Consider the following 24,884-nt stretch of genomic DNA (forward strand, 5'->3'; position numbering starts at 1 on the left):
TCAGTAGTTGTGACTCCCCGGGTCTAGAACACAGGCTCAATAGTTGTGGCACACGGGCTTGGTTGCTCCGTGGCATGTGGGATCTTCCTGTATCAGGGATCAAACCTGTGTCTCACATTGGTAGGCAGATTCTTTACCACGGAGCGACCAAGGAAGCCCTCTAATCTGATACTCTTGATTCATTCTATTAACCACTAAATAAACAGTTATTGCCTATATACAAAGTGATTGGGATACACTGTTGAATGAGACATTGTCCTTGCCTTTGGAGAAGTATACAGATATACAGATCAGTGGGGAAAACCATTAGAGAAATATAAATAATTTTTAACAAAACTGTTGGGAGAAAATTTCCTGTAAGAATAAGATATTTGAGATGAACTTGTAGGAATCTTGCAGATAGAAAAGGAGAGATCAGATTAATTTGGGGATGGGGATAAATAGGAAGATAATATACAGTGACACAAGATATTCCAAGAAAAGTGTGCAGAGAGAAGACATTTGAGGACTTGAAAAAATGTCAATTTATCAAGGCAGCTTAAAATCTGGGCGTGTTAGACAAAAGATATAAGGAGTCTAGGTAGAAAAGTTATATGCAGATGAATGTGCACAGCTTGACTCAAAACCACCACAAATACTAACATTTAAGAAATCATTCCCTCATTTATTGTCAGGAAAGAGAACTCTATGCCCGCAGGATGGCTGACAATCCAGGATGTGGCAATGAAGCACTAAGATTCCAACTCCTTTGCAAGTGAAGTCCTGCAAACTGTTAGGATATCCTCCTTTACCAGAAAGAGAACTTTTTAATCAAAACAGAAGAAGATGGCATTAGATGAAGGCAGGGTTGCCTTCTCAGATAAGGAAAATATATCTGACCAAGAAAGCAACATACTTCATTACTTTCTAGAGTTTCAAGAAGGGATACTTGTTTTGGATTCTACCCCTACACTCCTGGTGTCTATTCCACCATAATCTTAAGTCCCAAGTCACCCTTCAAGATCAGCTCAAACCCATTCATATTAACGCCCAAAATGATCATGCTTTTCTCAAAACAACTTCTATATACACATCAAAAGAGCACTTATTAAATAAGTGAATGCGTAACTGTCCAGAGGGATCACATCTACTTCTAGCATGAAAGTAATTAAGAGTTATAGCAACAGCTATTGCTTTTCATCCCTTGCATGCAAACATGGTAAGCTCAAAGAACCAGGTCCACCAGCAGTCTTTATCATCTCTGTCCCCATCTTACCATCCAAGAAATCAATTTTTATGTAGAATAAACCTCAATTAAATAGAAGGAGGAAAATCTACTGTGTCTGGCTACAATCACATAGTACATTCCAAAGCCGTCTGATTTATATGGAATGAACAGATCAAATAAACAAAGACCAATCAACAAATCCCTGTAACTCCTAAAAATTTCTTAGATGTATGCTCTCTTATGGAAATAGTCAAGCAGTAAATGATGTGGAATACCAAATCAACAAAGGGAAATCCTCTGAGGAAGGCCATTTAATTTGATATATTGAATTCTGACTGAATTTCGTGAACAGCATTTAAGAAAGCAAGCTTGGTAAGGCAACCAAACCAAACACCAAAGCACAAATGACACACAAGAATCAAAGAAAGAAAAATTATAAGACATTTTGGGCTGGAAGAACCTTACAACCAGATCTAATTCAACTCTCTCATTTTTAACAGGTGAAAACAACATGCTCAAGATCACAAGGCTAGAGAACTTGTCTTGTGAACACCTACTGCTGATTAGGCTCAGTTTCATTCTGCTGGGTAGAATTAAAGCTCTGCATGGCCTGTACTTCCTCTTCCTCCTCATCCTCACTAGAGGCCTCTTCTGCAGCATGGTTAGATCTTGGGGGAGGAGCAGCAGCAGTGCCATCTGCTTTCTGGATTGATGGCTTCTGACAGATGTATTTAGGGTCTCTTCCAAGATTACAGATTTCTTCAAGTAACTGAAAGGCAAAGGCAGCAAGATTATTTATTAGTAATTAAGGAATGGGGAGATGACTAACATTTTTGGAGCACTTTCTATGTGCTATATACAGAGTGCCAAAACACTTTTGTTGTTTGTCCAGTTGCCCAGTCATGTCCGACTTTTTGTGACCCCATGAACTGCAGCATGCCAGGACTTCTGTCTCTCACCATCTCCTGAAGTTTGCCCAAATTCATGTCCACTGCATCGGTGATGCCATCCAGCCAATTCATCCTGATGCCCTCTTCTCCTTCTAAAACACTTTAACTAAATATTATATACACTATTTCTGGCATGTAGCCATTAATTTCATTTTACAAGAAGGAAATTGGAAGTTCTATGAATTTAAATAACTTCTTCTGGATCACATGGCTGTTAAGTGATCGACTGACTGACCTGACTCCATGTTCTAACTCACCAACCACCAGTAACTCATATACAAGTTTCAATAATCCTAAGAGACAACTAGTAAATGTGAAATAAAAAAACCCCAAACAAAACCTAATCAAGAAAGATGAGAAAGGGTAATATGCTTTTACAAACAGAAGCTAAGCCTCGGCAACTTCTTAATATCCTATAAAAGAAAGCAATACTTAGGTGACTTTTTTTGGGTGGGGAGAGGCAAAGGACCAACCCAAGGACTTGGAGGAAATGAGGCAGACATAATCCTCTTATAGGCACAGTCTAAGAATCCAAATGACCTCCAGTATACGATGCCATTTCCTAAAAACTCCCACTCCACTGCTCTCTCATGCCCATGGTCATGGCCGAATCACTTCCCACCTTGATGATCGCAGTCGTTGCATCTGTTTTGAGGGTAGGCTGATGTCTCATGAGCTCATCTACAGCACTTCCTAGGTTGGAGGCAGTATCCCCTTAAAGCCAAAAATGGAACTGTTAGACTGTAGAAAATAGAGCTTGAACTTTTTTTTTTTTTGGTGCCAATTTAAGGAGGAAAGGAGAAACTGAGTTTGTGGTTGCGATTTTCTAATGTCATGCTTTCTCAAATGAACTCACCAACCTCTACAACCAAATCACTGGAGAGGAGTCTAGTAAACACATTTAAAAGTAACCATGTATACTACATTATACTCTAGTATTCTCTACTGTCAAGGTCTGAGTTAGTATTGAAGAGTGAAGAGAGAGTGAGAAAAGAAAGAAGCATAAACCGTTAACCCTGACTGCCCGGATAGAGAATGATAATGGCTAAAAGGCTACAGTGGTGACAAAGCACATTTCTGAAAACTGGGCTCTACCTTATTGCTATGCCTCAGTGATCTGGTCTCAAATACACAGAGAAGGAAGTCTATTCATTTGTGACTATCTTAGGGACTTGGATATTAGAACAGAAAATTACGAGGATCTCCTGTTGCTGAAGACTAGATGGTAGACCTGAAAATCTACTGCTGGTTTTCTAATATCTATTCCTCAACAGCGCTGTTACAGTACATTTAACAGTGAACTGCTGAGAAGTAAAGAAATATTATGAACACCGGTAAAGGGTGAAATATTCTACCTACAATAGAATGTATGGCGATAATTCTCAATAAACACACACCTAGCCAGAGACATGAAGTGAGATCAAGGAAGAAACAGTTTCCTTGCCAACTGTGGCTTGGAAATCACCTGAATCTTGGCACAACAGCAAACCAATTATTTACTGTAAGGCAAATTCTCATGAATTACCTAGAGGATCAGAACTCCTCCTCCTCCGCATGGCTGGGAGGTAATCTGGAGACAGGAGAACTTTGAAGAGACGTTCAAAAGGCTGACACTGTACAAATGACTGCAGACCTCGGGCATTCAAGCAGAGTGCACTGAATACATTTGGGAGGGAGCCAAGAACTTCACGGGTAGCAGGAACCTAGAGAAAACATAAAGTGAGCTTGAAGACATTTCGAAGAGTCCAGGTAGACCTGGGAAAACTTTGGCCAGGGGTACTGCACAGAGAGATAAAAAGAATCTTGATGACCAGATCCCAATAGTTTCTTTTCTTTTTAAAATACTTTTTATTTTATATTGGAGTATAGTTGATTAACAATGTTGTGAGTTTCAGGTGCACAGCAAAGTGATTCAGTTATACATACACATGTATCTATTCTTTATCAGATTTCTTTTCCTATTTAGGTTGTTCCATAATATTGAGCAGATTTCCTTTTTATATAGTAGATCCTTATTGGTTATCCATTTAAACTACAGCAGTGTGGACATGTCATTCCTACACTCCCTAACTATCCCTTCCCCTCATCCTCCAATAGTTTCAATACTACATATAGAAGCCAAGAGAGAGTTTTCATGTCATAAGACTGCTTTTTTCGTGTGTGTATATTTTATGGAAAGGGGTTATGCACTGAGAATTCTTTACAGAGCAGCAGAAAGGACTCACGTCTTTGATAAGCAGTGCATGTAGCATGACATCTGTCAATCCATTGTCCTGCAGTGAGGAAAGCAATGATGGTTCTTGAAATACAAACACAGTCACCACTTCAGTAGCTAAAAAGAGATGAGAAATATAAGAAACTGAGAGATTCTTCACAAGTATTAAAAGCAAAACTCCAAAGGTTCAAATAAAGTAACAAACAGCACCACACATAAAAAAATCCCAGAACTCAATGTACAACATTTAAACACACACAATTAGTATGAAGTAAAAGTTCTTAATACTGCTCATCAGAGATTGATCACTGTTAGGAATTTAGTGATTAATCTTTAAGATTTGTATGGAGCAATGTATAGGTATGACAATTATAGTTAGTAATATTGTATTGAATAGTATAAATATGCTAAGAGAATAGATTTCAGATTCTCTCATCACATACAAAAGGGAAACTATGTGAGGAGATAATGCTTAACTGTAGAAATCATTTCACTATGTACATCAAATTGTGTTGTACACCTTAAATATATAAAATTTAAGAAAAAATAAAAACTGAAATTTTAGTTTTTACAAGAATGAGGTTAACTTCATTTTTCAATTATAATACATGATATAATCTCCTTTATCTTTCCCATTTCACTACAACTCATTCAATTTGAATGGCTGCATACCATTCCACTATATACATGTACCACCCTGTATACAAACCACTCCATAACAGGAAAACCTGATAAATTTAAAAATAAACTCTTTTTTTGTATCCTTATGCAGGAAAAAAATGTATGATGGGGTTGTGAGTTTGCTGGGTTAAAGTGAATGTAAACTTCCAGATGAAAATGGACAAAATATCTTCTAAAAAGCCCTTTCAGCAATTTAAAAATACCAGCAATGTTAAGAGTCCTTGGGTACTAATCTGACCAATTTTTGACAATATTTAGAAATGTGCCCTAAGACTTCTATTAATGATTCTAGAATTTGGCAAAAACCCTATGCAAGAGGAAACAGTACAGCATTATTGCATTCATTAAAAAGTAACCCAAAGAGAAGCTAGAAAAAATACTTGGTAACAAAAAAAGAATTTAGTGAAACTACAAGCAAAAAGCACAAATAATTAAAACCAATAACCAGTCTTCAGAAAGGACTGAAAAAAGTTTACAAACTTAAGGGAAATCTAATAAAGAAAAGAGTAATATATATTAGCAATGAAAAAAGACTTAACTGGATTCACAACAAATAAAATTTTAGAAACTATGTGAAGTGCATGATGACGTGCAGTGCTTTTATGTCATAAAAATTAACTCTCAATTAGACTATTACAAGAATTTCTGAAGTAAAAAATACTACCAGGTAACAGAAAGGAATCAAGTCAATCAAGTTGATTCTAGACATGTTATTAAATCTTTAGGAACAATTAAAACAAGGCTCTCTATCACATGAGATTTTTTAAAGTTTACTTTTAAAACTTAACAAGGAAGGTACATGCATATACAATATCCATAAGCCATGTATAAAACAAACTCATAATAACTGACACCTAAGATCTAAAAGAAACCAGAGGATTTTCAGTTTAAGAGTGAACAGAACTCCTTTCATCAAATGCTAATGAAATGGGAGATATATGACAATTACTGGGACCAAGAGTTGTGAATGGCCTTTGCTATTTCTGATGAGCTATATAAACTTATGGAAATAAATCCTTTTTTGGGTTTCTATTGGTATATGAAAGACTCTTCAATAGACATTAATTTGTAAAAATTCCTTAGAATTTAGATTCTAAGGAGCAATTGAGTATTCATAAACTAAAATTAGTGTTCTATTATCAAGTCTGCTTTCTTGAGGAGGTCTAACTGTAATCCTGCATCACAATGCTACTGTGCAACAGGGTCATTTTGAGGAGGTCTAACTATAATGCTAAAAGTTGGCTTAAAGCTCAACATTCAGAAAACAAAGATCATGGCATCTGGTCCCATCACTTCATGGCAAATAGATGGGGAAACAGTGGAAGACTTTATTTTTGGGGGATCCAAAATCACTGCAGATGGTGACTGCAGCCATGAAATTAAAAGATGCTTACTCCTTGGAAGGAAAGTTATGGCCAACCTAGATAGCGTATTAAAAAGCAGAGACATTACTTTGCCAACGAAGGTCTGTCTAGTCAAAGCTATGGTTTTTCCAGTGGTCATGTATGGATGTGAGAGTTGGACTATGAAGAAAGCTGAGCGCCAAAGAATTGATGCTTTTGAACTGTGGTGTTGGAGAATACTCTTGAGAGTCCCTTGGATTGCAAGGAGATCCGACCAGTCCATCCTCAAGGAAATCAGTCCTGAATATTTATTCGTTGGAAGGGCTGATGCTGAAGTTGAAACTCCAATACTTTGGCCACCTCATGCAAAGAGCTGACTCATTGGAAAAGACTCTGATGTTGGGAGGGATTGGGGGTAGGAGGACAAGGGAATGACAGAGGATGAGATGGCTGGATGGCATCACAGACTCAATGGACATGAGTTTGGGTAAACTCCGGGAGTTGGTGATGGACAGGGAGGCCTGGCATGTTGCGATTCACGGGGTCGCAAAGAGTTGGACATGACTGAGCGACTGAACTGAACTGAAGAGCTTTCCACAGTTTGTTATGATCCACACAGTCAAAGGCTTTAACATAGTCATTCAAACAGAAGTAGAAAGTTTTCTGGAATTCCCTTGCTTTCTCTATGAGCCAGTGAATGTTGGCAATTTGATCTCTGGTTCCTGTGCCTTTTTTAAACCCAGCTTGGACATCTGGAAGTTCTTGGTTTGTGTAATGCTGAAGCCTGGCGTGCTGCGATTCATGGGGTCACAAAGAGTCAGACACGACTGAGTGACTGAACTGAACTATAATGCTACATCACAATGCTACTGTGCAAGGGGGACAGTTTAAATACTCCTTTAAAATTAATAGATGATTAAGAATTAGAATGAACACAGAAAAACCAATCAGCTTCAGATGGAACTAGGCAACTAACTCTTAAAAGAATTTAGATAACTCTTTAAAATCAAATTCTAGAATCCACAAGCCCATAAAATAGCAACAATCCAAAATAAATGGTCTTTTAAAAATAAGGTAATAGTTGGCTATCAAAAACACCTGTAAAAAAAAAAACTAAAGATTTGATAATGCAACGGGCATCTTAAAAGATTATACAGAGAAATTCTCAGAAAGTTAAGTGACATGAGATCAATAGGGTAGGCTAAGAATACAGCATATGCAGACCTGAACAGATTAAACTGTGGCAAAGATAAAACAGGAGATGAGAGAGAAGAAAGGGCAGTTGAAGAAGTTAAAGGGGACATAGTTGTGCATAAAAGAGTGCCAGAAGAGCCAGAGGTAGAATTTGGGAGGAGGGAGTCTTTACTTAGTGGGTTTCAGCATGGACAGCAGGAGGACATTACAACCTCACCAAGTGCTTCCTCACTTACTTCCCCTTCAGGTTCTTCCCAGTATTCCACCAACTGGCTACAAAAGGGAGCAGTGGGACATCTTTTTACCTTTTATACTGGGCCTCGTCACCATCTTTGGTGTTACAGGCACAAGTTTAGGGGTCTTCATTCTGTAACAGATTTATCTTATAGAGGCTACACAGGTAACAGCCTAACTCCTGGCCAACTACATAAACCGAACAGCCCAGGTCATAGAAGCCCTTAATGAGGGACAAAGCAATCTACTTGCTATGATAATTGATAACAGATGAGGATTAAGCTACCTACTGGTATTTCAAAGTGCAGCTTGTACCTTAAAAGGGGACTCCTGCTGCATGTGGGTTAATAGAATAGGACAGATAGTTCAACAAATAAAACAGCAAACCAAAACAGCTAATCATATTACTAAAATACTCCAAGAGATTCTCAGTCCCCCATTAATTTCTTTCCCTGACCATCTCCTGCCTGGGGTGAAAGGCTCTACACTATCATTTATGGAGTTAATAATTGTTGAACTAATTATTTTGGGTTGGATTTACAAATTTCATCCCTCTCAAGTACAAGTTTATTTACAGGGAGCCTGTGAGGTTGTTATGTTAATTCAAATGCCAGGAACGAATTAAGACTTTAAAGAAGGAATTCTGCTTTTATGCTTCCTGCATCATCCTGAGAGGGCTCATGTGCTCCGCACCCCTAACCACAAGAACAAGTATCTTCTTGCTGCTTCTTTTAAACTTCCCCTTTATAAATAAAGGGTTGTGCATTTGCTTTTCTGTTTGGGGGATTTCTCCCAGAGAGAGCCATCTTTCCCTGCCCCTTTACCTGGGACTTCTCCAACTGAGTAACAAATCTTTCTTTGATCATACCAAAGTACTGTCAGGAGTTTTTCCATCTGAAATTAACCTTGGAAGGAGTCTCTCCATGTCAAAATGGAGTTGCTGTAACACAAGGGAACACTTCCTCAACCTGATTAAGAGGAGCAAAACATTCAACACAAAATCTTCTGCTAACCTCAAACTTTCTTTTAAAACAAACTTCAAACTTAATGGTGAAATATTGACTGAATGCTTTCCCCTGAGGTCAGGAACAAAAAGTAAAATAGAAAGCATAAAGATTATAAAAGTAAAATTATTCGTAGATGATGACTTTATAGAATATCTTAAGAGATCAACAGTTATGAACTACTAATTTAGCAAAGTCACAGGATACAAAGTTAATATACAAAACCCCTATATTGCTTTGGTGAGGGAGTTAAGTATCTGAGTCTGTAGTAGCCAAAACTACTCCCTCCAGACACCCTGCAGTATTAAAATATGCATGCTACTGGTACCAGGAGGCATTCTCACCTCTCACTAAATTCCTTTACAGTTTTAAGGAGAATTCTAGAAGCATATATATCTCGTTTATTGTCCTGAATATGTATGGCACTCAATAAACACATTAATAAACGAGGTTTTAACAATAGCAACACTCAAACTAGTGCTGATGTCAAAATGCAAGGACATTTATTCCAAGTAACTAGAAAGTACCTACAGGTTCCAAAACTGAATTTTCTATAGTAAGAAACAATTTTCTATACTACAGCTTACAGGTTTGACATTCAATTCTGAGAATGGAAAACATTCTGATTGGGCATTTTAGACCAAGGTTAGGGGCTAAGAACCACGGGCTTCCCTGGTGGCTCAGCAGCAAAGATCCACTTGTGATGCAGGAGACACAGGTTTGATCCCTGTGTCTGGAATATCCCATAAAGGAGGGCATGGCAACCACTCCAGGATTCTTGCCTGGAGAATCCCATGGACAGAGGAGCCTGGTGGGCTATAGTCCATAGGATTGCAAAGAGTCAGACAGGACTGAAGTGACTGAGCCCGCAAGGGCTAACCACTGAATAAAGACATGTTTCTTATTATACCTACAGTGTTTAAGTGTAGCACAAAAAGCCAAGTGTACAATAGTATTACTGATTGTAGTGTAATGGTTATCATGTTTGCCTGACACATACATTGCAAATGGATAATTATTTGAAAAGGAATTCTGATCTTTCTCTATTTTATCACCAACTAGAAAGATACAAAATCATACAGTGGACAAATATTCTGCACACACACAGATATAAAACACACACACAGAGCACTGCCAGGTTATTCCAGCTTGGTATAAACAAGTTCAACTCCAGTTACCTAGGAGAAAGAGTGATGGGCCATAGTATTCTGCATTGCTGATGATGTGTTTCAGGGAGGTAGGCAGAGAACCATCCATCACTAAGAGAAAAGCAAATATCAAGAAGAATACGATCAGTCCAGTAGTAGTTTGATGGGTGGAGACAATGGATCAATATATTACATACACCACACAGTGGCAAACAAAGTATTTTGATTCCTTAATGGTACCCACTTGTCTCCTCCTAATATTTTATTATTTATTCCTTGTCTATGTAATAATCTTTTAACAGTAGATCAAAGAATAAAAGAATACAGAGACAGAGAGACAGAGTAGGGTAGCAGACTGGAAGTTAACACATCTAAAAGCTGGAAAAGGGAAAAAATAGACGAATCACTATTAAAATAGTTGAACAATCCTTAGGTCCAGGAAAAGTAACACTAAAGGACTAAGCTAACACTAAAAGCTATTCAAAATGTCATGGCCTTTTTCTACAAAGTATGAAAAGGATCAGTCCTTGAGAGAGTCAAACACCCTTGTAGAAAATATCTAGAATCCAATACCATGTCGTATGCCATCTGAGAAAGCAGGGTCTTGAATGGCCTTCTTGAGGAAATTCAACATGGATTTGAGAAGTGCGGCTCGTTGTGGAATACACTGGACTCCTGGCAAGGGAGAAAGAGGATTATACTGGTTCACCATTATGTACAATGAGCAGGTACATAAAACAAATTTTTAGGAGATCCATATACACTATACCAATACTAGCAGACATTCGAAGTGAAATCTCTGGATGCTGGGAAGAACATTTACCTAAGCTTTAAAATGAGAAAAAATAAATCACCAAGGACCACACAAAATTATACTAGAAGTCTAAAGTATTAAGGAGAAAAATCACAAAGTAAAAAGATTAACTCTAATACTTGTTTCCCGTTTTGAGTATTATCTGCCCTCAAACATGGATGTGTTGATAAAATAATCAATACGTGAAGAGTTGAAAAATTATAAATACTACGAAATAAGTATTAATTACGAGAAAATGAACACCAGAATGCAAAGTAACAGTCATAGTCATAAGAAGCAAACCTCCAAATGTACTGCTTAAGCTCCCCCAAAGGACCATGCTTCACTAGCTTAGTATTTCAATCATTGTGATTGGTTGTGTCTCTATATGTCTACACACCAGGACGAGGGCCAGGGCCAGAGGAGATGCTAGTGCTGCTGGAACTTGATGCCCTTAATTCAACATCCAGCCGGTGCTCCATAGAGATGGATGAGCTGGGACTACTTTCCATAGTCACATCTGTAACTGAAGTAAAAGTTACGATAAAGAAATTAGAATAAGACAGACCACCAAAAAAAGTTATTTGAGTTATTTTTTTTCTATACAGTGAGATGAATCAACATGGAGAAGGATTAAAATACTGAAACCAAAATGAAAACACAACTGACCCTTAAACATCACGAGGGTTAGGGGCCCTGACGCTTCAAATGGTCGAAAATCTGCATATAACTTTACAGTCAGTCCAACATACCTGAGATTCCAAATCCGTGGAGTCAATCAGCTGTGGACTGTATAGTATCTGTAGTACTATACAGATACTATATTCAATGAAAAAATCCACTTATAAGGGGACCCATGCAGTTCAAACCTGTGCTGTTCAAGGGTCAATTGTACCTTTACACAAAGACTAGAAAGGTATTTAATATCACCAGTTATTCAAGATATGCAAATTAAAAATAGCCCCTCAAAAGAAGTCCTTCAGTATTTCTCACCCATCAAATTTGGAAGGGAAAAAGGTGGTAAGTAAAATACGTAATTTCTTTACTACTTGTGGGTAGTATGTAGAGCTTTTTTGGAGGGTGACTTAAATATAAGAAGCATAAAGACTGATATGGAAGGATGACTCTGAAACACTGAATGAACACTGCTAAACTGAACAGTATGTTAATGTTCTCTTGTTTTATAAAACTATATACTTATGTCAACATATATTTGAATATGCATAAAAGACTGAAAAGAACTACACTAAAATAGCTATGGTGGCTGGGAAGTGAGTTATCATTTCTATTTTATATATTTGAATAATTTTAATCAATCAAGTACAAGATACACAATTACTTCTTACAGCATATAAAATACAATAAAAAGCTCCATTAGTGATAAACCACTGCTTACATTTTGAAATATTTTCTTCCAATCTTTTAAATACACATACATACAGGACATAAACTCATGGTTCTCTAACCTGATTTTCAGTGAATATACAATTTTCTCTATAGGTACATCATAACATGAGAACTAGCTGTTAAAAATGTAGATTTCCTAGTCTTCACTTATAAACTTACTAAATTAAGCATTACACTAAATCTTTAGCAAGCACATTAATTTATTCTTATTCTTATGGTTTCTTATGTTTGACAACCACTGATTTATTGTGAACAGAGTCTTTAAATCATCTTCTATACCACACCATTTTGGAAATGTCACATTTTAATCAACATCTGGGACCACATGACCATACCCATTACCTCAAATGCCAAGTTGCCCATTGCAGACTAGAGATAGAAATTGGGTAAAGGGCCCTCTAGGGACAGCAATGCACATTGTGTTTGGGGGGAAAAAAAAGGAATGAAAACTTATGGATATTTAGTGTCAAGAATGAAAACCATTATAAAAAATTTATTATTAGCATGGTTACAGCTATATGTAATGACATCATGGGTCATGAAGACAAGATTAAATACTAAGAAAGCTGTTAGGATAGCTGTGAAACAATTTTTTATTTTGGGTAATATTATTAAGAGCTATGCACTGGGGGAAGTTTTTAAAAAAGACATAATCTGATTTACCCCAAGATTAAGAACACTTGGTCTTCTTTCAGATTTTATGATTTAAAAGTTGTTCCCTACCCAACAACTTTTCCACCTCCCCCTCCTCAAAACAGCCAGATAATTTCACAGGGTCCCATTTTAGTGTCTATATTCTCCTTATCTTTTTGTAATATATATTTAAACACCTGTGATATACATATCAGGCACTACTGAAGATTATACCAGTGAACAAAACAGCATCGTGATCTCATGGAGCTTACGCTTTAGTGGGAATAAGAAGATAATGAATCAGTAATGAACCAATACTAATAGTAATTATTAATTACCATCCATATCAGTTTCCATTTCTTCTCCTTCTTGTGCAGTACTGGGTCTCTGGATCTTTGGCTTGATCACAAAAGGGCATTCTTTTCGGCACAAATCAACTTCATGCTATAATCAAGGGGGAAATAGTAAGATAATCCCACATATATAATAGAGATTAAAAAATTATAACAAAAGAGTGTCACAGGCAGATTACAGAAATGATTTCTAAAAACAAAAAAGGGATAACATGGCTCTTTAGGGTTATTAGTTTCTAGGCATAGCAACACTATATCTAAGTATATGCAAAGTACTCCTCATATACCTCAAGTCTATAAATGAAGATAGAAAGTCCACTATGGGATTGAAAAGCTGCCATGTCCAGGTTGGTGATAAGGTCAACCACTCTGACAGCTCTGGTGACAAATGTTATCTGGTCCTGTTCATCGCCAAGAAACTTTATGACCTATTAGGGAAAGAAAAAAGTAAAACCAATCAAATGAAAGCTGTAATAAAGTATTCTTTTGGAAACATGCAGTCTAGGGTCTCAGGGAGGCACCATGGTACAGCAGGAAAAAATATGTTTGATTTTTGGTGCTTGCCAAATGACAGCTCTATCACTTCTGGGACTCAACTGCCTGAAGTAACAGGGACATAAATTACCTTTCAGGATTAAATAAAATATTCAGGGAGAAAAGAGCTGGTAACTGGGGCCTAGCACATGGCAAAGCCTATCATGCTTAAGGTCATGAGGAGATGTGGCAATATCTTAATTAGTACCCAGGGCCTCCTATTATACCATGCTGGACTATGATCAATTCTTAATAATGGAAATAGCTGATCTTAAAAGTTGTTAATGAGATAACTAGAAGGCCAAACTTGAGAAATCAAGTATAACATTTTCTGGGTAAGCTTTCTTATGCTAACTATCCTCACTGTGAACCACTTCAAACTTATAACTCTGTACCTTCTTTTAGTTGATTTTCCCCCCAAATGTACTTATTTTAAAAAAGTAAGTAGAGCACCTTCAATAAGGCTTCCATCATTCCACAGGAGACCAAGGCTTCGCCACCAGCATCGTAGCTGGCCAGATGGTATAAAAAAGAGAAGAGAGCAGTGGCAAACTGGTGAGGGTATGGATCCATGGAAGGGTCTACAAGGGAAGTTGAGAGAGAAGAGAAAGAGCAAGTTCAGAAGTTGGTGTTAAGTTGGCAGCATGTTAAACAAAGGCAGACAAAGCAAAGGTTAGGGTTCCTTTAGGTGCCCAGGATAATAACCACAAAAACTTACCAATCATGGCCTGGATACAGTTTCGCACAAGTACAGGCAAAAATCCATGGTAGGAGGCAGTTCCAGTACAGTCAATAATACTGCTGAGTTTGGGAGTTCTCTCCAAGTGGACAATTGATGTTAACGTTCGTAAAGAAGCAGCTTTAATCTCCTATGAAAACAGAAAGTAAAGTAGCTCAGCTCGTAAAGAATCCGCCTGCAATGCAGAAGACCTCGGTTCGATTCCTGGGTCAGGAAGATCCACTGGAATAGGCTACCCACTCCAGTATTCTTGGGATTTCCCTGGTGGCTCAGCTGGTAAAGAATCTAACAAATACTTACCATAAGCTGCTTATCTGTTATCTGAAGGACATCTACCAACTCCTCTATCAACCCATTATACAAGATACTGTTTGCTGACTCCTGCAAGGCATTGGAATACACTGCAAAAGGAGAAATAAACACTTTAGGCAAGAAGGCAGTGGTCAAGCCACTGCCCAATGACAGACCTTTCGGCATCTACTGGATCTGGGGAAGGACTCCCTTCCCACCAGCATTGGAGGACAAAATCATTGAATTTCAGAAGATTGCATCAAATATAGTTATAAGCCCCAAACACCCACCAAACCAATTCTCCTATTAATGGTATCAATTGTCTTGAGCAAGGATTTTCAGAAATTTAAGTATAAAAAGAGAAGAATTGATTCTTTGTAACATCACTACTTGATAACTCATTTATTTCTGTTTTACACTCGAAACTTACACAAGCTATAAAGAACAGAACTGATGGACTACTGCAGACGAAATCAGAAACTTGTATGACACTGTAGTAAAACTTGAGAGTACTTCATCGGTTTTTTCATTTAATCCTCAGATCAGCTTATAAAATACATATTGTTCCAACATTAAATCAGGAAAATGAGGCCAAAAGGATAAACAGGTGCCTAATAATCTACAAAGTCAGGGTGAAAGCCCACGACTGACTCCGAAACCAGTGTGATTTCCACTATACTACTCTACAAGAAAAAGTAAAATGCACAGTATTATTTAATGAATTTCAAAGTTACACTCCCAAAGAGAGGAAAATGAACTGGCAAGAGGAAAAATAGGGTCTAAGGGAAGATGATTATCTGAACACTCATTAAAAAAAAACAAAACAAAAAACACCCACTAAACCTATGTGATGTGTGAATCATAAATATCCTCTTTCTGATCCAACATTAAGGAGCCCAAGAATGATGAATACAGTGAACACTAGAAATGCTGGCAATTTGATTACAATTTAACTTGCCAGCTAGGTAACTACAATGAGCCCATACCAACAAAGACAGATGAACTTCAAAGGAAATCAAATCTAAACTGCCTAACCAGAACCTGTTACATGTTATTTGCTTACCTAATATAGATATTGCATGTAGCCTGGCCTGAACAGCTTGCAATCGCTTCCTGTGATTAGAAAAGCCATGGGCCAGCCGTATGTGTGTAAATAACAGCATCTGTAGAGACATAAGACCTAAATTAGGAAACCAATGGAAAAGGTGACTATACTTTCTGAGGGAGGGCTAAGTCTTACTCATTTGGCTCTTGACATTTGGCAAGAGTTCTGATTATTAATTAAATTAAATATCTGATCACCATTACAATGAGCAGAAAAAATATAACACAACGAAATGTTTTCTCCTTTGGTATCCAAGTGTTAAGCTACCACCTCTTAGATATTCATGGTGAATAAAGCTGCTTCTGTTTTCCTCAAACTGTACAAGGACCTAGGAAGCCAGTAAGTGTTGCCCTCATAAAAGATGAGGAAACTAAAGCCCACAGAGACTAATTTGAACATGGTGTGACTCCATTCTTTCTGCTATGCTATCTCCCCACTCCAGCACAATAGTCTGATCTATATGGATATTATTTAGATATTTATAAGATATATCATACCTGCTTATCCTTAGGAATGCTGTACATTTTGGTAAGAGACTCCATGATTTCAGAAGGGCTTTCTGAAATCTACATTATGAGAAAAGATAGTTAGGAACAAAAAAGTGAACTAAATTTTAGAACTAATCAACAGTCAAATATTCCTCTTACCTTGTCAAGTTGCTCTATGTGAATATAATGTAGTGTGTTACTAGATGTCTGAAATTAGAAAGATAAGAGAGTTGTTAGGAGTCACTGTATACCTTAGCTTCCCCATGCCATAGGACTGCCAAGAGCTATCTGAAAAATAAGATGTTACCCTACATAGAAGACTCAACTGTATGCTCTCAAAAATCAAAGTGTTCTTTCAGTTCAGTCACTCAGTCGTGTCCGACTCTTTGTGACCCCATGAATCGCAGCACACCAGGCCTCCCTGTCCATCACCAACTCCCGGAGTTCACGCAGACTCACGTCCATCGAGTCAGTGATGCCATCCAGCCATCTCATCCTCTGTCATCCCCTTCTCCTCCTGCCCCCAATCCCTCCCAGCATCAGAGTCTTTTCCAATGAGTCAACTCTTCGCATGAGGTGGCCAAAGTACTGGAGTTTCAGCTTTAGCATCATTCCTTCCAAAGAAATCCCAGGGTTGATCTCCTTCAGAATGGACTGGTTGGATCTCCTTGCAGTCCAAGGGACTCTCAAGAGTCTTCTCCAACACCACAGTTCAAAAGCATCAATTCTTCAGTGCTCAGCCTTCTTCACAGTCCAACCCTCACATCTATACATGACTACTGGAAAAACCAGAGCCTTGACTAGATGGACCTTAGTCGGCAAAGTAATGTCTCTGCTTTTGAATATGCTATCTAGGTTGGTCATAACTTTTCTTCCAAGGAGTAAGCGTCTTTTAATTGCGTGTCTGCAGTCACCATCTGCAGTGATTTTAGAGCCCGGAAAAATAAAGTCTGACACTGTTTGCACTGTTTCCCCATGAAGTGATGGGACAGGATGCCATGATCTTCGTTTTCTGAATGTTGAGCTTTAAGCCAACTTTTCCACTCTCCTCTTTCACTTTCATCAAGAGACTTTTTAGTTCCTCTTCACTTTCTGCCATAAGGGTGGTGTCATCTGCATATCTGAGGTTATTGATATTTCTCCCGGCAATCTGGATTCCAGCTTGTGTTTCTTCCAGTCCAGCGTTTCTCATGATGTATTCTGCATAGAAGTTAAATAAACAGGGTGACAATATACAGCCTTGACGCACTCCTTTTCCTATTTGGAACCAGTCTGTTGTTCCATGTCCAGTTCTAACTGTTGCTTCCTGACCTGGATACAGATTTCTCAAGAGGCAGGTCAGGTGGTCTGGTATTCCCATCTCTTTCAGAATTTTCCACAGTTTATTGTGATCCACACAGTCAAAGGCTTTGGCATAGTCAATAAAAAAGAAATAGATGTTTTTCTGGAACTCTCTTGCTTTTTCCATGATCCAGCAGATGTTGGCAATTTGATCTCTGGTTCCTCTTTTTCTAAAACCAGCTTGAACATCAGGGAGTTCACAGTTCACGTATTGCTGAAGCCTGGCTTGGAGAATTTTGAGCATTACTTTACTAGCATGTGAGATGAGTACAATTGTGCAGTAGTTTGAGCATTCTTTGGCATTGCCTTTCTTTGGGACTGGAATGAAAACTGACCTTTTCCAGTCCTGTGGTCACCGATGAGTTTTCCAAATTTGCTGGCATATTGAGTGCAGCACTCTCACAGCATCATCTTTCAGGATTCGAAAGAGCTCAACTGGAATTCCATCACCTCCACTAGCTTTGTTCGTAGTGATGCTTCCTAAGGCCCACTGGACTTCACATTCCAGGATGTCTGGCTCTTGATGAGTGATCATACCATCGTGATTATCCGGGTTGTGAAGATCTTTTTTGTACAGTTCTTCTGTGTATTCTTGCCACCTCTTAATACCTTCTGCTTTTGTTAGGTACCTACCATTTCTGTCCTTTATTGTGCCCATCTTTGCATGAAATGTTCCCTTGGTATCTCTAATTTTCTTGAAGAGATCTCTAGTCTTTCCCATTCTGTTGTTTTCCTCTATTTCTTTGCATTGATCGCTGAAGAAGGCTTTCTTATCTCTTCTTGCTATTCTTTGGAACTCTGCATTCAGATGCTTATATCTTTCCTTTTATCCTTTACTTTTCACTTCTCTTCTTTTCAGAGCTATTTGTAAGGCCTCCTCAGACAGCCATTTTGCTTTGTTGCATTTCTTTTCCATGGGGATGAAATGCTCATGTTATACATTCTCAGCAAAGCTTCTTTGAAACCAGATTAAAAATAATGTACATAGCCAGATACATTTCATATTCTTCCTCATCCCTTTTAAACTTTATTTAATACACACAGCCTTCATATTCACAGCAAAGACTGAATACATGAAAATGGGTTCTCTGTAAATATGCATGGAGAAGGCAATGGCAAACCACTCCAGCCTGGAAAATCCCATGGACAGAGAAGCCTGGTAGGCTGCAGTCCATGGGGTCACTAAGAGTTGGACACAACTGAGCGACTGAGCATATATTTTAAGTAGAAGGAAAAAGGATCTTATTTATTAGACCACTTCTAAACCAAAGTGAATTCTGCTATCTTCTCAAAAGAATGTATGAAATGACCAGATAATTGAAACAGGGCCCTGTAAGCAATACACAGACTTCATGGAGGCTGGCTTGAGCAGAGAAAGTTGAACCAATCACTAGACTATTATACTGGGTTGGCCAAAAAGTTTGTCTGGGTTTTTCCAAAAACCGGATGAACTTTTTGGCCAACCCAATACTAAATGGTGGAATTCTCAACTGAGACCGAGAAAAATATACCAGTCCTAACACTGCCTTATAAACAGTCCTGCCTTTTGACAGTTCCAATGTAAGTAAGATTCAAACCTATCAGCTGGGCAAACAATGAACACTTATTCCTGAGAAGCAGCTGGATATATTTATCTTGGAAGGGCAGCTATGTATCTCAACATCATTCTCTAATTTTACTGATAAGTCCTAGAAAGTCAACCCAAGGTACAGATCATTGACTCTATTAGAACAAATGTGAATGAGACTCACCCTTTTCTCAATTTTGACTTCAGCCCCAGGGTCTGCATAGAATTCAAAGTGTAGTGTAGTGGCACTGGGTGGGTATTTCTGTGTAAAAAGTACATGAAAGAATCAGATACTATCTTCTCCTAAATCTTCCCTCAGTCTTAGCTACTTGTCCAACTCACTGTGACAGCAGAATCAGGAGTGTCATCAGCAGCTATAGTGCCTTCATTCCTTGTTTTAGCAAAGCTCAGAAGTCTTGTAATACAAAATCAGGACAGTGGAGCCCACAGCTCCAAAAGCTTTCATATTCCTTACTGATAACTCAAGTTATCAGCTGTTCTTTCCTTCAAGAGATCAATTTTGACTGCAGCTATCCTCAAGAGGGAAGAGAGAGGCAAGCCTGTCCCAATAATGAATAAAAATTCAAGGGTGAAGGACAAACACAAGGGTCTAGGTACTAGTTTGAGAATGGAAAAGAACATCTTATGGAAATCTTAAGTTAATATCATCACCTTTTGAAATATTTTATTCAAACTATGCCTCATGGGCATATCTTTATAATTCTTTAAATGCATTTTTCCATAACATCCTATATCATTTCTCGATATCCAATTGCTTTTCTGCACAGGCAGATACCAAGTCAATATAAACCAGACTCTGACAACAAATGTTACTTAACTCTAGAAAAGCAACATGGCAAATAAGACTGCAACAGCATGCCCATTAAAGTGTGTCTTTGAAAGAAACCAGTAGCAGTGGTTGCCTCTGGGGGTAGAGAATTATTATATACCCCTTTGTATTCTTGGAATTTTTAAAACATGTACTACTTTCTTTTAAAGTACACAAAATTTTCAAAGTCCCATGATATGCCAAATATCAATAAATAAAAGGGTGGATGATTTCTTAATATAAGTCAAGACCAACATCATAACAGACACCATACAAACCTAGTAGAGTGTATCATACTGTTTTGCTCAAGTGGCCAAGAACAAGCTTGATATATATAAGGAGCCTCAGAATTAATCACCTAAACTTTAAGATGAAAATAATTTCCTTAGAATTCCAAACTGAATGCCCTTTAAGATTTACACAGCTTTAATTATTAAAACAGATAACATTCATCTCCCATATTACTTAATATTCACTAATATAAATAAAGCATACCAGCTAAGGTGGAAAAGTAATTTGTTCTATTTATAGTTTTCTCTGACCAGAAAAAGAACCATTCTCCTGGGGGGGGAGGGTTGCTAAGATAATTACACTAAATTTCATTGTATCCATTTGTCCTATACATGAAAAACTAACAAAAGAAGCAGTATATGTGTTGGAAAATACAGCTACTTCTTTGCATGGAATTGTATTATAATAATTCAATTGTGCTTTGTGGTTCTATAGCAACGTATCAGAGCAGAGGGGAGGATGGCTTGAGTTCATAACCTAAACATAGCTTAAAGTATGAGCAGGATAGGCATGAGGGGTAAACATGGAAAGCACACAAAATATTCCAAGTTCTCAATAACCAAAATGGCAGACCTGTTCTCCAAGCAGTCAGTCTTATAATCATGCCAGACTACCCAGAGTTCTGATAGTTCCAGTGAGAGAATGCAAGGAAGTGTAATTTCTGGGATTTTTCATCACTTTCAAGATAACTCAACAAAAGCAGTTTCTTATTCAAGAGATCATAGGATCATACACTGTGTTTCTGAGATTCTTCAGCAACCACCAGCACATTAAGGACCGAAGCACTTCTAGAAAAGGTAGCTATGTCTCAACTGATCTCAGGTTCCTCAAAATCCTGATGTGAAGTGACAACTTTAAATGCCATATATTAATTGTAAAGTAAGGCTCAAAGAGAAATCACACAAGTTCTGTCAAAAGATACTCAAATGTCAGTTACTTACCATCATATGCAAATCTCTGCAACATTCTGCTAGTCCAAAGCCATTCTCCTTACCACCCCAGCTCTTGGAAAAGGAAAAAAGACAGAATTAAAATGTGGCTCAGAGGATAAAGCATCTGCCTGCAATGCAGGAGACCCAGGTCAGTCCCTGGGTTGGGAAGATCCCCTGGAGAAGGAAATGGCAACCCACTCCAGTATTCTTGCCTGGAGAATCCCACGGACAGAGGAGCCTGGTGGGTTACAGTCCATGGGGTCGCAAAAAGTTGGACACAACTGAGCCACTTCACTTTCACTTAAGGTAGCTTTGTGTATAAAGTATTTAAAGAGTATGTGGCTGCTTGGAACACAGCATTGAAAAGACAACCAACATTAAAATCAAATAAAAAGAGGGAGCAAATAGAAGCAAGAACTTAAGTAAGACTCAAGGCAAGATGGTCTGCCTAAAGGTGATTTCTCCAATGAGATCAATTTCACTGTTCTGTGAGAATGCAAATGGGAAGAATATAAGAAGCTCTTGCAAGTAAATGCACTGCAGTCACGCTTGCTGAAAGGTCAGTCTTGACCCATTGGATCTTGAGTACCATTCTTTCCATGCTCAGCCTGATCACTTCTCTCATAGGGTGAAACCACATGCTCTTCAGTTCCTTACTTTTTGACATGAGCCAAAGTGCAAAGTAGAAGATCCTGCATTGCTTAATATTATTGTACTCTGCCATGACATCTAAAAAATTCATCAACAAGTACTAGTCCCTAAGTAATGGGGGAGAATGGCTCAACTGTACAATATTATTGAGTACCAAACAGAAAAAAAAAAAAACCCAGCCATACAATTTTGCTTAAAAATTAGCCTACATTTTCAACAGCATCTGAGATTTCTATCATTTTTGCCTAATTAGAAATTCTCCCAGGGGTGCAGGTGGGCATTTGTTGAAAACATTGAAGACTAAGTACATACAGTTGGGGTAATTAATAGACAAATGGAAAAGCTTAGAAAGAAAGGCTGAGGACTGTGATGTTTTGGGGAATAAGGCTGAGGACTGTGATGTTTTGGGGAATAAGGCTGAGGACTGTGATGTTTTGGGGAATAAGGGCTTTGAAAACTCCCACACACTCCTGAAAATCTAGAAGGCCACATGTGTGCCCAAGGTTGGGCACGTTCTCAGAAAAGACCCGAAAAAGCACTAAGTTCCCAAATCTCTAGCTGACATGAGGCTCTATGCAAGGGAAGGCTAAGCCAGAGTTGTAAACTTTCTGGTTCAGTTCATTTCGGTTGCTCAGTTGTGTCTGACTCTGCAACCCAACAGACTGCAGCACTCCAGGCCTCCCTGTCCATCACCAACTCCCGGAGTTCACTCAAACTCATGTCCATTGAGTCAGTGATGCCATCCAACCATCTCATCCTCTGTTGTCCGCTTCTCCTCCCACCTTTAATCTTTCCCAGCATCGGGGTCTTTTTCCAATGAGGCAGTTCTTTCAATCATATTGGAGCTTCAGCTTCAAGATGAGTCCTTCTAATGCACACCCAGGACTGATCTGCTTTAGGATGGACTGGTTGGACCTCCTTGCAGTCCAAGGGACTCTCTCCAACACCTTCTTTCAAAAGCATCAATTCTTCAGTGCTCAGCTTTCTTTATAGTCAAATTCTCACATTCATACATGACCACTGGAAAAACCATAGCCTTGACTAGATGGATTTTTGTTGACAAAGTAATGTCTCTGCTTTTGAATATGCTCTCTAGGTTGGGCCTAACTTTCCTTCCAAGGAGTAAGCATTTTTTAATTTTAAGGCTGCACTCACCATCTGCAGTGACTTTGGAGCCCCCCAAAATAAAGTCTGACACTGTTTCCCCATCTATTTGCCATGAAGTGATGGGACTGGATGCCATGATCTTAGTTTTCTGAATGTTGAGATTTAAGCCAGCTTTTTCACTCTCGTCAAGAGGCTCTTTAGTTCTTCACTTTCTGCCATAAGGATGGTGTCATCTGCATATCTGAGGTTATTGATATTTCTCCTGGCAATCTTGATTCCAGCTTGTGCTTCATCCAGCCCAGTGTTTCTCATGATGTACTCTGCATATAAGTTAAATAAGCAGGGTGATAATATACTCCTTCCTGATTTGGAACCAGTCTGTTGTTCCATGTCCAGTTCTAACTATTGCTTCCTGACCTGCATATAGGTTTCTCAAGAGGCAGGTCAGGTTGTCTGGTATTCCCATCCCTTTCAGAATTTTCCACAGTTTGTTTTGGTCCACACAGTCAAAGGCTTTGGCATAGTCAATAAAGCAGAAATAGATGTTTTTCTGGAACTCTTTTGCTTTTTCCATGATCCAATGGATGTTGGCAAATTTGATCTCTGGTTCCTCTTTTTCTAAATCTAGCTTGAACATCTGGAAGTTCATGTTTCACATACTGCTGAAGCCTGGCTTGGAGAAGTTTGAGCAGTACTTTACTAGCGTGTGAGATGAGTGCAATTGTGTAGTAGTTTGAGCATTCTTTGGCATTGCCTTTCTTTGGGATTGGAATGAAAACTGACCTTTTCCAGTCCTGTGGCCACTGCTGAGTTGTCCAATTTGCTGGCATATTGAGTGTAGCACTTTAACACAGCATCTCTTTTTAGGATTTGAAAGAGCTCAACTGGAATTCCATCACCTCCACTAGCTTTGTTCATAATGATCCTTCCTAAGGCCCACTTGACTTCACATTCCAGGATGTCTGGCTCTAGGTGAGTGATCACACCACCGTGGTTACCTGTGTCATTAAGATCTTTTTTATATAATTCTTCTGTGTATTCTGGCCACCTCTTCTTAGTATCTTCTGCTTCAGTTAGGTCCATATAATTTCTGCCCTTTATTGTGACCATCTCTGCATGAAATGTTCCCTTGGTATATATAATTTTCTTGAAGAGATATCTCGTCTTTCTCATTCTATTGTTTTCCTCTATTTCTATGCACTGATCACTGAGGAAGGCTTTCTTATCTCTCTTTGCTATTCTTTGGAACTCTGCATTCAAATGGTTATATCTTTCCTTTTCTCCTTTGGCTTTAGCTTCTCTTCTCAGCTATTTTAAAGGCCTCCTCAGACAACCATTTTGCCTTTCTGCATTTCTTTTTCTTGGGGATGGTCTTGATCACTGCCTCCTGTACAATATCACAAAACTCCATTCATAGTTCTTCAGGCACTCTATCAGTCTAATCCCTTGAATCTATGTGTCACTTCCACTGTATAATCATCAGGGATTTGATTTAGGTCATACCTGAATGGTCTAGAGGTTTTCCCTACTTTCAATTTAAGTCTGAATTTGGCAATAAGGAGTTCATGATCTGACCCACAGTCAGCTCCAGGTCTTGTTTTCACTGACTGTATAGAGCTTTTCCATCTTTGGCTGCAAAGAATATAATCAATCTGATTTCAGTATTGACCATCTTGTGATGTCCATGTGTAGAGTCTTCTCTTGTGTTGTTGGAAGAGGGTGTTTGCTATGACCAGTGTGTTCTCTTGGCAAAAGTGTTAAGTCTCTGCCCTGCTTCATTTTGTACTCTAAGACCAAATTTGCCTGTTACTCTAGGGATCTCTTGACTTCCTACTTTTGCATTCCAG

At 38.4% G+C, this 24,884-nt stretch overlaps 1 protein-coding gene across 7 annotated transcripts in view; it reads right to left on the minus strand.

The window, feature by feature from the left end:
• HUWE1 (HECT, UBA and WWE domain containing E3 ubiquitin protein ligase 1) overlaps nt 1-24,884 on the minus strand; it is a 154,064-nt gene that overhangs the window by 70,433 nt on the left and 58,747 nt on the right. For all 7 annotated transcript variants that reach the window (XM_040266005.1, XM_040266002.1, XM_040266003.1 and 4 more), the window contains 17 exons: nt 21,289-21,351; nt 19,412-19,489; nt 16,479-16,526; nt 16,329-16,397; nt 15,790-15,889; nt 14,736-14,836; nt 14,415-14,565; nt 14,150-14,277; nt 13,450-13,590; nt 13,148-13,253; nt 11,170-11,295; nt 10,550-10,651; nt 10,007-10,087; nt 4,383-4,489; nt 3,683-3,860; nt 2,780-2,871; nt 1,765-1,976 (listed from right to left, as the gene is read on the minus strand). In XM_040266005.1, the coding sequence (XP_040121939.1) occupies nt 1,765-1,976; nt 2,780-2,871; nt 3,683-3,860; nt 4,383-4,489; nt 10,007-10,087; nt 10,550-10,651; nt 11,170-11,295; nt 13,148-13,253; nt 13,450-13,590; nt 14,150-14,277; nt 14,415-14,565; nt 14,736-14,836; nt 15,790-15,889; nt 16,329-16,397; nt 16,479-16,526; nt 19,412-19,489; nt 21,289-21,351 (1,883 nt within the window). The remainder of the gene's footprint in view (nt 1-1,764; nt 1,977-2,779; nt 2,872-3,682; nt 3,861-4,382; nt 4,490-10,006; nt 10,088-10,549; nt 10,652-11,169; nt 11,296-13,147; nt 13,254-13,449; nt 13,591-14,149; nt 14,278-14,414; nt 14,566-14,735; nt 14,837-15,789; nt 15,890-16,328; nt 16,398-16,478; nt 16,527-19,411; nt 19,490-21,288; nt 21,352-24,884) is intronic.

This window comes from Oryx dammah, unplaced genomic scaffold, assembly GCF_014754425.2.
Source record: "Oryx dammah isolate SB20612 unplaced genomic scaffold, SCBI_Odam_1.1 HiC_scaffold_23, whole genome shotgun sequence".
NCBI lineage: Eukaryota > Metazoa > Chordata > Mammalia > Artiodactyla > Bovidae > Oryx > Oryx dammah.